This window comes from Gallinula chloropus (genome assembly GCF_964237585.1).
Source record: "Gallinula chloropus genome assembly, chromosome: 22".
NCBI classification, from domain to species: Eukaryota; Metazoa; Chordata; class Aves; order Gruiformes; family Rallidae; genus Gallinula; species Gallinula chloropus.
Genome location: NC_140107.1, coordinates 8,710,137 through 8,723,344, shown reverse-complemented (window position 1 = coordinate 8,723,344; position 13,208 = coordinate 8,710,137). Strand labels below are relative to the sequence as shown.

At 48.9% G+C, this 13,208-nt stretch overlaps 1 protein-coding gene across 1 annotated transcript in view; it reads left to right on the top strand.

Moving 5' to 3' along the window:
- CSMD2 (CUB and Sushi multiple domains 2) overlaps positions 1-13,208 on the top strand; it is a gene marked incomplete at both ends in the record, with an annotated part of 270,482 nt that overhangs the window by 163,416 nt on the left and 93,858 nt on the right. The window contains 7 exons of the mRNA XM_084274397.1: positions 1,453-1,779; positions 3,976-4,170; positions 6,608-6,746; positions 7,441-7,628; positions 7,988-8,176; positions 8,401-8,517; positions 12,640-12,855. Of these exons, the coding sequence (XP_084130523.1) occupies positions 1,453-1,779; positions 3,976-4,170; positions 6,608-6,746; positions 7,441-7,628; positions 7,988-8,176; positions 8,401-8,517; positions 12,640-12,855 (1,371 nt within the window). The remainder of the gene's footprint in view (positions 1-1,452; positions 1,780-3,975; positions 4,171-6,607; positions 6,747-7,440; positions 7,629-7,987; positions 8,177-8,400; positions 8,518-12,639; positions 12,856-13,208) is intronic.

The following is a 13,208-nucleotide window of genomic DNA, read 5'->3' as shown; positions in this document are numbered from 1 at the left end:
CCATTAAGTGTTGAAGGAAGGCAGAGGGGAAAATAACAGAGGGAGGGTGAGCATTGAACCAAATAATCGTATAAATGCCAAACTGAAGCCAGTCCCATGCTCTGTGTGATGTCCTTTTGCCAGGAATGGTGAGGTGCATGTTCCAAGTAATGGATTTTACCAAGGGTGACGGTGGGGAAAAAAGGATGAGTAAAGCTTACATACATAAAATATCAAACCCACTGGGTAGGTACCACTTAAAAGGCAGCCTTGCTTTCTCACATTAATGGACCTTGTCGGCTGAAATACAGTATATATTGAAAACCCTTGAGAGCTAAAGGGATTCTCCATATGCACTCTTCCCCTCAACTTCACTTTCAAACTGGTTCTAATTGTTTTCATGGGAATGGCAGTCTAATTTGATGCCTCTTTTTGGTAACGTGCTAGTCCAGCACAAGTCAGTGATTTATTTGCTGTGGGTGGGGAAGCTGCCCCTACACCAACTTATCCCAAGCCCCTGGTGCTTGGGGAAGCTTGGGAAAGTTTTTGGGCTTGTTGCTTGTCCTGTGTAGCAAAGTCACAACCAAAACCAACCAGCATCTTCCCTTTTCTGGTGCTGCCCAAGGAGACAGACAAAGGTAAATTGACTCTCAGCTCCTTTCCAGAGGAATCAGTGATTTATTCCTGTGCCACACCAGTGGGATGGGGATAGTCTGAATGTCAAGGAGTTTGTTGAAATGCAGTGGGACTTCCCAGGTGCTGTTAGGTCTCTTGAGGAGCGTGGCTGAAAATTGCATTTAGCAAACAGAAAGGTAAACTAGAAGGGTTTTTAAGCCAAGCCCTGAAAAGCCTGCACTGCCCTGCAGCTTACCCAGCGCTTGGGAGTAAAAAGCCTTGGGTAGGGATAGCGGCAGAGGAGCCCCGAGGTCTGTGTGGGGTACCAGCCGAGTGGATTCCTTACCTCAGGCTGTGCTGAGCTGTGACTGTAATGCCTTGCTGCCATGTCTGACTCCTTTACAGCTGGTGCTGTGTTGTGCTAGCTGTAGTCACACGTTGGCTTCTTGCGTGGCCTTTCTCTCAGGGACACGCAGGAGGATTCACCTGCAGAATACCAAATCCCCACCTGCCTTCCTGTGGGAAAGGAGCCCACTGTGTGTGGTCTGAAGCCCCTCACGGATGCAGGGAAGCACACTGCTGGGAAAGGGACAGCACTGTGCTAGGCTGGACAATTGGAGACCAAGCAGGACCTGAGACTGGCTTTGAAGTCGCTTCTTCCCCACGCAAATAAATCACTGACACCGAGCAGTGAATGGAGCACTGAGCCCTTCCTTCCTTTAATCCCCTCTGAGAAGCAAAGGGGCTGGGAATTTGGGGGAATCACCCAGCTGGAGGGGTAGGAGGGAGGGAGGGAGGGGGAGACAGCAGCGTGTCAGAGCACTGGGCTGTGTGATTGATGGTGATTTCTCATTGCAGTTTCCTGCTTTTTCAACTTCACCACCCCATCTGGGATTGTGCTGTCACCAAATTACCCTGAAGAATACGGCAGCAGCTTGCACTGTGTTTGGTTAATTATAGCTAAACCCGAGAGCCGGATTCACTTGGCTTTCAATGATTTTGATGTGGAGCCCCAGTTTGATTTCCTAGCTGTGAAGGATGGTGGGACTGCTGAGTCTCCAGTGCTGGGGACCTTCTCAGGAAACCAGATCCCCTCCTCGCTGACCAGCAGCGGTCACGTAGCCAGGCTGGAGTTCCAGACTGACCACTCCATGGAGAAGAGAGGCTTCAACATAACCTTCACCAGTAAGTGCCCCATCCTTGCTTCTGGTTTCCATTCTGAGCTCTGAACTCTTGTGGGGACTAAAGGGTGAGAGTTTGGCCTCACTTCAACCATTACAAATCCAGAGTAAATCTGAAAACTGGGGGTTGCTTCCCATTTGTGCTGGGGTAATTGAGGTTTCAAGCTTCGAGTTGATGGTGCAGTTTCTTTCTGTCTGTGAAGCCTGCAGAAGCAGTTTGGCCCTGGATTATCTGTACATGGATTGGGTGGGGTTTCCATCCCCCCATCAGCCTGTGGTGGTACGTGGTTTCGCTGCTCCTCTTGCCTCCCTTCTGCTCACTGAGGTGAGACACCTTTGTGGGCAGCTGGGTGCAGATCAGGAGGAGCCATTAGCTCTCTCCTGGTTGTGTTTGTCTATCAGCACTGCCATCATTTGCTGACATATGAAAGCATGTGGGACTCTGAAGATAAAGGAAAGCACGTAGCAATGCCTTAGAGTCCAGAGCATTGAAACTTCTGCAGATGTATTTGGCTTCACGTAAGTCCAGTCTTCAAATCTCCAATGAATGCTACAGTAATTTTATCCTCGTATTGTCCTATAATTTTCTAAAGAGCATTATTAAACCTATTCAGCAGAACTGATAAATGACTTTGTTATAATAGCCTTTAGTGGCACAGCTAAATTAATAGCCTTTCTAGCTATGATTGCAAATCCTCTGTTTAAAGGAAAAAAATCGGAGGTCTTAAGAAATCATTTGCCACAGTACAGCAGGCTGAAGGCTCATCTGATGAAGTAGGTTGGGTGTGGTAGTATCACATACCCAGGATTCAGTCCTGGTCCTGTACGCAGGGAGATGCCTCATCTGGAACCACCAGCAGTGCCTCCGGGTGCTCTCTGATACATCCACACCTGTGTTGGGAGCTGTGCCTGTCCCCTCTATGAAGACATTCATAAAGGCATCTTTTTATTGTTGTAAATGACTCTTAAGTATACGTGAGCTAATCTGTTCTGAGTGCTTGAGGTCTGTAAAGGGAGCTCCCAAGCCTTCCTCAGACACCTTGCTGCCCTTCCCTTCGGTGTAGGTCTGGGGCAGACAACATACTGCTACAAGGGACAGATAAAAGAGCACAAGGAATGGATTCAGCTTGTGTTTTCCCCTTTAGCAAGGTATCTAACAAGGTATTATAAGAGTAACGATGCTCTGTAGGAAATCCAGAACTCATCTGAATTTGGTCAAGTGCATTAAAGATATTAAAAGCATGTGTGTGTAATTAATCTGGAGGCTTTAATCTTTCATATGCTGCTCATCTCTGAGGACCACCTCCTAGCATATGAAGATATAGTACATAATTATGCACTTAATAGGGAATTAAGGCTACAGACTTACTTTCTGATTGGTTGGCTGGCCCTGTTTTAACTGCTGGAAAAGGACAGGCCTTTAAACAGAGCGACGTGTCTGTGCGGCTCCGTGCGAGACTCTGCAGCACCGGGGGAGGTAATTGCTGCGTGTCCTTCGCTTTACCCTGGTAACGATGACAAGGTCGGGGACTGTCTGGCAGTCAATCTCAGAACACGCAGAGGGGACCCTTACTTTTAACCACAGGGCCTTAAAGCTTTCATTTGTCCTCGTTAACGCTTAACTTATGTTCCCCCTATGCAGACACACGTGTGCACTGTGGTTTTGCTTGAGCTGGTAAAAATCTTCCTCTCCTTTGAGAACCTGTGCGTTTTCCTAGGTGAAAGACTTTTCATAGGTGCTAATTTGGTTGTGCAGGGTCTTTCCTGGCCCCTGTACCTCCACACCTCCTGGATGCAAATGATTGTAACCTCATCCTTCCTCTCTGCAAATGAGCACTTGCAGTAGAGACAGGGACCAGAAGAATCTAGATGCCTTCAGCTAGATGAGAAGTTGACTGGCGGGAACATGTTCTTGGGTGTCTCAGCAGCTTAGAGAAGAGGTGGTGATGTGATTTCTACCCCAGGGTGACTTATACCTGTGGGAGACACCTTTGCTGAGCCAAATCCAAGTCCCACGCTCTTTGTGAAGAAGCCCCAGGGAAGGATCATGTCCAGGGGGACGATCAAGTGTTGTCTCCACAGAAAAGACATGAAACTACCATTTAATTCCCAAGTTTGTGGTCCAACATGCTTCCTTTTGAGTTGGGCACACGTGGGGGAAGCGGGTTATATTCACTCTTCTCTCCCCTTTCTCTCTTAGCGTTCCGGCACAACGAGTGCCCTGACCCTGGCGTGCCCGTGAACGGGAAGCGGTTTGGGGACAGTCTCCAGCTCGGCAGCTCCGTGTCCTTCCTTTGCGACGAGGGCTTCATCAGGACCCACGGCTCAGAAACCATCACTTGCATCTTGAAGGAAGGGAATGTGGTCTGGAACAATGCAGTGCTCAGATGTGAAGGTAAAGTTGATTAGCTTTCCTACTAGTCTGGACATGCGCCCCAGGGAGAGAAGGACCTCCTGGTGCTTGCAGCCTTCTGGGAAAAATAGGAGAGGAGTTTTGTCCATGTGGGTGTCTGTCAGGTAACCCACAGTGAAGGTTATCTGACCTCGTGGGAGGGCTTTTGCCAGCACACAGCCAGGGGTGTGTGTCCTTGAGAGCTGAAGGACTGTTGGACTTGGTTCTTAGCTCTGGCCAGGACATTACAAGGTGGTGTTTGCACAGGAGACTTTGTGTAGGAGAAAGCATTGGTCCAATAGCCACAAGCACTGAGCTCTTGTTTTCTGTTGTTGAGTGAAATAAATGATGTGTATTATTTGGATCTTGTTACAACAGGTGCTTTTCCAATAACAGTGATAAAAAAGCTTTGATTTATTGATGACTAAAAGCTTCCCAACCGCTCTTGTCATGAAGGGAATTAAAGAACAGAGATACATGGTGATGCTTTTTCCGTCCTGATTTTTAATACATATAAAATATGTGTAACAGAAGAAGTCAAAGGTACAGATCTCTACTCTGAGAAGTGAACTTGTTGCTGCAAACACTCGTACACACACATACCTGCATCATGTCTGTGTGGTGCATCCGTCCTGTCTAACAGACTCTGGCCATCAGGAGCCAGAAATTTGGAGCTGGCATCTCTTTGCCACACCAGTGTGACAGCCCAGAGCTGAGGGAGGTGGGTTGAATTAAAGCCTTTAACACAGCTTCCAAAGCTTTTTCCCTAGACCTCTAAAGCTTCTGCTGTGGCAAAGGGAGTGAAGGAAGAGCTCATTAGAAGTGGAAAGTCTCTCTCTGCCCGGTGTTCTCAGGGCAGCGATGCCCTGCACTGGTGTTTACAGCAGTTTGAATAACAAGTACCGTGCTGCTGAGCGATGATTTGAGTAGCTGCTTGTGCATCGTTCAGGTGGATGAGCAGCAGCAGTCGCACAAGCTGGTCCATTGCCTTTCATATTCAAAGGAGGAGGTGTCAGTTGGATTCAATAACTTCTTTGTAGTGAGAAGCCAGACTTTTTTTTTTATATTATCATGTAATTTTCTTTTGCAAGCAGCTGACAATAAGATATCTTTAGGTTTGATTCAGAGTTTCTATTACTTTCCCAAGCATGGGCGTTTATGTATCTGTAGCTACAGAAGAGAAACACACATTCAATAATGCACTTTCCATCAACTTTTCTCTTTGGAAGCTTTGATAACCTTATGCCATTAACTTGTGCAGTTTTTTCTGTGATGCTGAGGTGATTTCTTTGACTCAGCCTTCAGCATGCATTTTGTTAAGTGTATGTTTTAATTAGCCTGTTTAAACAAGGAGGAAGTACATAGCTGTAAAGTACCATTTAGTGATGGAAAAAATGAATGGGAAAGAAAGAGACCTAAAGAAAGTTAAAAGGGGAAGTGTGGACAGGAAGTTGGGTAGCTTTGGGGCAGAAAGGAGCCTCTTGTGCAAAACAACTGGTTCAGATCCTCTGGCATCCTTCAGATGAGCAGGGAAGGCTTTAGGCCCAGACTTCTGTAGGTATTTAAGGTCATACCTCCTGTGATGTTCCATAGCCCCGTGCAGAGCTGGCACCGGGCTTGGCCCTGGGCTGGTGCTTCAGCAGCTGCTCTGGGGGAGCAGGGTCGGTCCCCTTGGTCTGCAGGGACGCGATGTGGTGTGTGCTGGGGGGTGATGGGCCCGCTCTGCCCTGCGAGAGCTCCTGGAGGAGACTCTGATGGTGACATGGTGTGAGCAGCACCGGTGACTTGGCTCAGCAGGACGTGAGGAAACGTCTGGGTGATGAGTCCTGTGAAGTGCTGGGCTGGGGAGCGCAAACCCTTGGGAGCAGAGACGCGCTTTTCCATCCCATTTGATTTCTAAAGGACAATATGTTGCAGTTATTTAGGGCTATAAGTTATTGTACTTCAGGTCCAGGAGATCCAGTGTCCTTTCTCTGGAAAAGATAATAATGTGCCTTTAGCTGCTGAGACGGCACAAGGGACCGCGGAGCGGCATGAACACCACAGTCTCATGGTGTCCCTTGTGGAAGGAAAGACATGACTCAATTACCACAGATATGAAAGATTTTTCTGGCACCTGCAGCTAGTGAAATGCAAACTGACCTTGCAGTTTTCTCTGCTTTTATATCTAATAATTATTATTATACGCTGTCCCCTTAGAGCCGCTGCCCAAGGTCAGGTTACTGACTCCCACAGAAGCACGAGCAGGCTGCTGCATCCTCAGTTTCAGCTGAAAAGGCAATTTCTTACAGCTGGTGGTGTCCTTTCATCTGCTTCTGATCGTTTGTGACGTGTGAGAAATAATAACGTGTGAATAGCTGCTGGACGGTGCTGCCTGGCAGGGAGGGTAGGGTGGATCGTGATGTCCTTCACCTGAATTGTGTCCTTTCCTTGTCCCCAGCGCCCTGTGGAGGCCACCTGACGTCACCCAGCGGGACCATCCTGTCCCCAGGCTGGCCTGGCTTCTACAAGGACTCCCTGAGCTGTGCCTGGGTCATAGAAGCCCAGCCGGGCTACCCCATCAAGATCACCTTCGACAGGTGCCTCAGCCCGTGCTTCTCCTGGGTTTGTGGTGGGGTTTGGTGGTTCCAGCAGTGTTGAGCTCTGGGCACCCTCAGAGGAGACAGGAAGGGAAGAGCTCAGCGTTGTGTTGGGCAGTAAAGTTCTCTTGTTCTCCTTTTTTTCCTTGTTAACTCCTGCCCAGATGTTAAAATTCACCTCATGTTCAAGGAGAAAAGGTGGGAAACGGGGACCTTTCCCTTCTTGTTTCGACTGACTCCTGTTGATTTGCAGTGCTATTCCAGACGTGTGTGGGACAGGTTTTTGGAGGCTGCCAGGAGGAGCTGCAGTGAGGAATCTGGCCCAGACTGGGGAGTGCCGAGTCTCTTGGCTTGTGCCCCTCCATTCTGCTGTTTGAGGAGGGCTGTACGTTCCTGAACCTGGACTGTACAGCCGAGAGACGATTGTTGATGTGGCATTAAGACACTTGTTGCTGCCAAGACTGGTTGGTCTCAGCAGATGGAGCAGGTGAAGGATCAGCAATAAACCCGACCACATCTGAGGGGGGTGACGTGTTCTCCTCAGATGCTCAGCCAGCCAAAGGCCCAAACACCCAGACCCACATGTTGCCCCACAGCCTGTGTTTCCTTCTAGTCGTTAGAGTGTGTGTGGGACTGTGATGAGTTAAAATAGTCACGCTGCTTTTTCACAGAGACATCCTTGTGTCCCCTTCAGGTTTAAGACCGAGGTGAATTACGACACCCTGGAAGTGCGAGATGGCCGGTCCTATTCTTCCCCACTGATAGGCATCTATGATGGGACTCAGGTGCCCCAGTTCCTCATCAGCACCAGCAACTACCTCTACCTCCTCTTCACCACTGACAAAAGCCACTCTGACATAGGCTTTCAGATCCGATATGAAAGTAAGTGCAGGTTGTGCAGGTCACGATGCGCCTCGGGCAGCACAATGGGTTCAATCAGAGGCCCTGTGGACTCACAGTTTGCCCTCTCATGGTGATGGGAGGATGGGAACCTGCTGCAAGTGAAGTGACCATTTCTGCTTTTTGTCCATCTTGGATGCTTAGAGGGTTTTTTTATTTTTATTTTAGCATCTACACAGTATTACTGGTTTTAGGAGGCAGAGTTGGGTTCCTCTGTCTGTGTCATCCTGACTTGGGGGATAACCAGTAGGAGTTTGAGCTCGTAGGAGAAGTTGAACATTCCCCTCACATCGGGCTCTGCAGCCTCTGAGTGGTCTGACGGGTGGGTTTGTTTGCCACAGCTGTGAAGCTCCAGTCAGACCACTGCCTGGATCCGGGAATCCCAGTGAACGGCCAGCGCCACGGGAATGATTTCTATGTGGGAGCACTGGTGACCTTCAGCTGCGATTCGGGCTACACCCTGAGTGACAGCGAAGCCCTGGAGTGTGAGCCAAACTTCCAGTGGAGCCGGCCATTGCCCAGCTGTGAGGGTGAGGAGAACATCTGTGGGAGGCAGCACACGCTTCCTTTCCAGACCAACTGCAAAAGCAACGCAGGAGTTGCAAAGCTGGCAGTGACATTTGGTCTGGGTAGTTTGTTTGATTTCCATGTTTGGGCTTTGTTTTGACATTCAGGAGAACAGATACTCTTCTGGCTGGTGATGGGGTTTGAATTATTGAATTCCTTCTGGTTTGTTTTCCTTTCTCTTTCTCAGCTCTATGTGGAGGTTACATTCGGGGTTCCAGTGGTACCATCTTATCCCCAGGCTTCCCTGATTTTTATCCAAATAACTTGAACTGCACATGGACAATAGAAACATCACATGGAAAAGGTAAGAAACGTTCACCTTAGAGTGGTGTTAGAGATGGACCAGAGGACAGCAGTCAGGGGGAAACAAATGTGGGGGACAGAACTTAGGCTCTCAGTTTTCAGCTCCATCCTTGTCCTGCCAAGTCTGGACCTGTTTAGTCCAATCTCCTGTGCAGCACAGGCTGATCTCTTGTCTTGGAGGAAAACTTTGTGATAATGAGTCACTGACGATTAGGGAGCAAGTCTTATGTACAGGGGTGGGAGGTAATTTCTCCTGATCCAGTCGGTACCTGCTTGGGCTAAGCACAGAGGGTATAAACTCTTATATCACTGTCTCATCCTACCTGATACCAGCACGACAGGAGCTATCATGAGCCAATTTTGCAAATACCATTTGTATTACAGCAAATAAACTTGTCAGCGAGCAGCACAGTGCATTAAGGGAACCATCACATGCTGAGAAAAGTATTCTGTTGAGTATCAGCAATCCAGTCTTCATTAATCCACTCTGCCTTGGGCTCAGCTCCGGGATGAGGCACGGCATTATCCTGTAGCTAAGCTAAGCACGATGCAGCAGACTCACTGACGCTCTTTTATGTGAGAAAGTGTAACTCTGATGGCCTGTGTGCTTTCATGCCAACATCAGAAGGGAATCCTCTGAGCAAGGCTTGAAAAAACACGGCTCATTTTTGGATGGCAAAGGTGTGTCTGCGCAAAGCTGGGGGCTTTGGTCTCCCATCCTGTAAAAGACCCTGCTGTGGCCAGTTCAGTGTGACAGGAAGCAGCACACCCCCTAGAGCAATGCTGTTCTTTCAGGATCACCCAAAAAATTCAGCCCTGGTTCTGAACATCCTGAACCTGACCATGTTGGTCACACAAGGAGAAGCTGGATATCAAGCTCTTGGAAAAGCTGATTCTAGTTGTTGGCTAAATTCACCGCAGCAGAGCCTTCTCTTGGGGCTTTGTCCTTGTCTTGGGCTTCCCTGTTCTTGGGGATCACATCAGTGATTGCTGATCGGTGCTTCCTGAGCCCTGAAGCTTTAACAGCTCAGCTGTGAGCAGGGGATATATTTATGTGCCTAAACCCTTTGCCACTGCACCTGGTCTGTCTTCCTCTAGTCTTACACTGTGCTGCTGATGTTTTCCTGGGTGCACAGTGCTGCTGCTGTCCCGGGCCTGGGCAGTCTCAGTTCCCACAGGGCTCAGTTCAGGGCTCGTGCCCCCACACCAGCAGGCTGCTGGCTGCCAAGCTGGTGACTGAGCAGGGATGATCTGCCCCATAAAAGCTGGTCTCAGGTTATTGACTCCGGGGTCTTTATGAACATCTCGCGCGTGGCCGGCACACGGGTCCCTTAATTGAACAAGTTGGTTGTTATAATAGTTATTTTTATGTGACTGCAGACACTGATTTACTTTATGGACTCAGGAGCTGTAGAATTTGAGTTCTAAAAGCAGCTTAATTTTAAAGGTATTTAAATACTTAAAGAGAGACTATCATTTTTAATCCAAGAACTTCAGAGTGATTTCTTTTCCTTATAATTTGTTTTCTTGTTCCTTTTACAGAGAGTGGGGAAAAAAGCCTTTGCTCTTGCAGAGGCATTTTGCACCACAGTAAATTTCAAAGCAGAGCAAAGGTTTAATCAGAGTCACAAATCCTTTAAAATGGGTTTGCAATTAGCCCTTATGGCTGCAGTTACACAGCCCTTAACTGGCACTGCTGCTGGAGGGGCCTCCTGCCCTGTCATTGGAGTTGTTTTCTTAAAAAACCTGGAGTCAGAGGCTGTCCTCCCAGTTCTGGGGGCTGAATTACGCTCATGTTCCTCTGCTGCTGTGTTGATTTCAGTAGAGTGGTGCTATTTCTGTTCCTTAGGTTGGGCTCTGTAGAGGCCAGGGTGTAAATGTATGGTCAGTCTGTAAGCAGGGAGAACTTCAGACGTTTGGTGTTCGCTGCGTCTCACCACATGTCAGGCTGGAGCAGCTCATCTCTGTTCTCAGTCAGCTGGAAAGAATACCAGACATCTGGAAGTGGTTAGATGCTTCCTACCTGTGGGGGAGAACAATGGGATCAAACAGCTCCTGCCAGGCTCCGTATAGCTGGATAAAAGGAAGGATTGTCAGTCAAGACCCCTTCTGGGGGCTGTTCAGCCCCGAGTCACACAAATGCTTCTGCTTGGGACACTGAAGGTTAATGAGGTGCAAGGAGCTGTGTGACAGGGATGAAGATGGGGTGAGAACAGGGCACTTGGGATGTCCTGGGGGTCCTGCTGCTTCCCAGTCCAGTGATTTCCATGGGAAGGGCTTTGTACTGGTCACCAATCTCTTTGTCCTTCATTTTTTGGAAGGAAACCCGCATGCATGTGACCAGTACATCTTCAAAAAGAAATTGGATAGATGTCAGGATAGAAGGAATATTCAGAGTTGTAATTTGATGCTGATAAAAAGCTGTTAGGATGGATATTACATCTAATGCTTCAGCGTGTTAATCAATCTCTAGGTTGGGCTCATCCTCCAGAAATTAATGGGGGAGGGGAAGCAAGGATGGATTTTATTCCTCTGGTCCTTGTTTAGAGATCTTCTGTGCTTGGTTTTGAAGCAGCTGATGCTGTGCTTTGGCAGAGGTGGGATGCAGAGCAAGACAACCCTTGGTCTCTCTAGGCTGGTGGTCTCTGTGTCCATCATGGGCTTAAGTGAAGCAACTTGCTCATGCCACTGGGCACCCCTGATGTGTGCGCAGAGGTTGGGCTCTCATGGTGCCCGACGAGCAGATCACAGCTCATGTGTGTGCACAGAGGAGGCACGTCACCCTGCTGAGTTCAGTGGGGTTGGGAGGAGTGTAAAGCTCAGTTTGGTGTGAGCAGGGGGGGGCTTGGGAGCCTGGCCTGTGGTGCTCAGACTGCAGAGAGCTGTGGGTGAAAGCAGCCGTGTAAGTGCAGAGAGGCTTCTCGATGGGTAGGCATCGCCTGGGCTTGTTAACTTGGTGTGAGGGGATGTGACAGGGTGTCTGTTAGATGATCCTGCCTCGCTTTGCTCTCAGGAAGCTGTCACTGCTGTTTATTGTTTTTCAAAGTTGGGATTATTTTCCACAGAATAAGTGTTTCTAATTGTGCTTGAATTCCAGCATGAAGCCTGGAGTACTTACTGTTTTGTGTCTGTAGGTGGGAAGGATACTGTGAGTAATCCCTTCCTCCTTTCTTGTTCAGTTACAAAAGCAGGGAGGTCACAGCCTTCTTGCTGAAATGCTTCGAATCAGGGAAATTGAATTTGGGAGAGAAGAGGCAACACAGTTCTCTTGGGTGTCTCTTTCAGTAGCTGGATCTGTTGTGGCTTTTATTTTTGCCCATATAACGTGAATAAAAGTGTAGGGTTCTCTTTGCTTCCAAGATCCAGTCCTGCTGGAGAGACCTGGGCTGACCGTGGGGACCCTCCATGCTGTGCCCAGCTCTGTGGTGGCTGCACGTGGCTTCCCACGGTGCTGCTGTGGTGTGTCCCTCGCGTGGGCCGTGCATGGGGATGGGTTATGAGCCGCCTGTGGCTGAGGAAACACAGGTCTGTGTGTGATTCATCCTGTGTCCTCAGACCTGCAGCCACCAGCAGCCGGTCCCAGGGTAGGAAATCCCTGCAGTCACACTGCTGGGTACTCTGTGTTCTGGAAAAGCCTCTCTGACCTTGATATTTGGCTTAAGTCCTATTTTTCTAGGCATGAATTCTTTCCCGAACATAACTTGGTTTTGTTGGGTTTAAGTCCTCACAGCTACAGCTCCTGCTGTTCTTGCTCCCCATCTAAAGGCCAATACTTTTAAAATAAGACTCTGCTCTGAGCTGCCAGACCTGGTCCTTTCCTCAGCTGGTCTGTCCCTCAAGTGAGCCCGTGTCCTCTCGGTTCCTGACTTACACAAGCTCTGTTCTGGCCCCGGTGCCATACCCATGCTTTGATTTTCTCATCTAGTTCATTTCTAACATGAATGCACTTTTCCTTCTCCATTGGGCTGCTGTTACTGGAAAACAGAGAATTAATAACGGTGTCATCTCAGGGAGAGGAGGGGGTCCTTGGCCCTGGGATGAAGGGAAGCCGTATGAACACGGCCAGACAGACATCCTGCTGGGAAGACCAGAGATAGTCATCTCTCCCTTTACTCCCTTGCAGGTGTGTTCTTCACCTTCCATACCTTTCACTTGGAGAATGGCCACGACTACCTCCTCATCACCGAAAATACCAGCTTTGCTCAGCCCCTGAAGCAGCTGACGGGCTCTCGTCTCCCTGCCCCGCTCAGTGCAGGGCTCTTCGGGAACTTCTCAGCACAAATTCGCTTCATCTCAGACTTCTCCATGTCCTATGAGGGTTTCAACATCACCTTCTCAGGTAAGGAGAGGAACAGACAAAGGCCTCATTCCTTGCCTTCCCGTTTTTCTGCAAACCATGGGAATAACTTTCTGCTGGTGCCGTGCATGTGATTTGGGTCACTGATGGCCACTCCTCTTGTTCCCCTGCCCCATGTTTGTTGCCTTTTCCCACCATCATCTTTCCTGCTCTGTCCCTGCTGTTCCAGCTCACGTTTTCTGTGGGGTACACTTAGCCCCCTTTCCTCCAGATGCCTTCCTCCTCTGTTTATCAGAGAACAATCACTGCAGTAGGCACAGCGTTTACAGCAGGGGAAGCTGGGGCAGATGGGATCTTTTGGAAGGCAACGCTGAGCAATCTGGAGTTCTTGGATA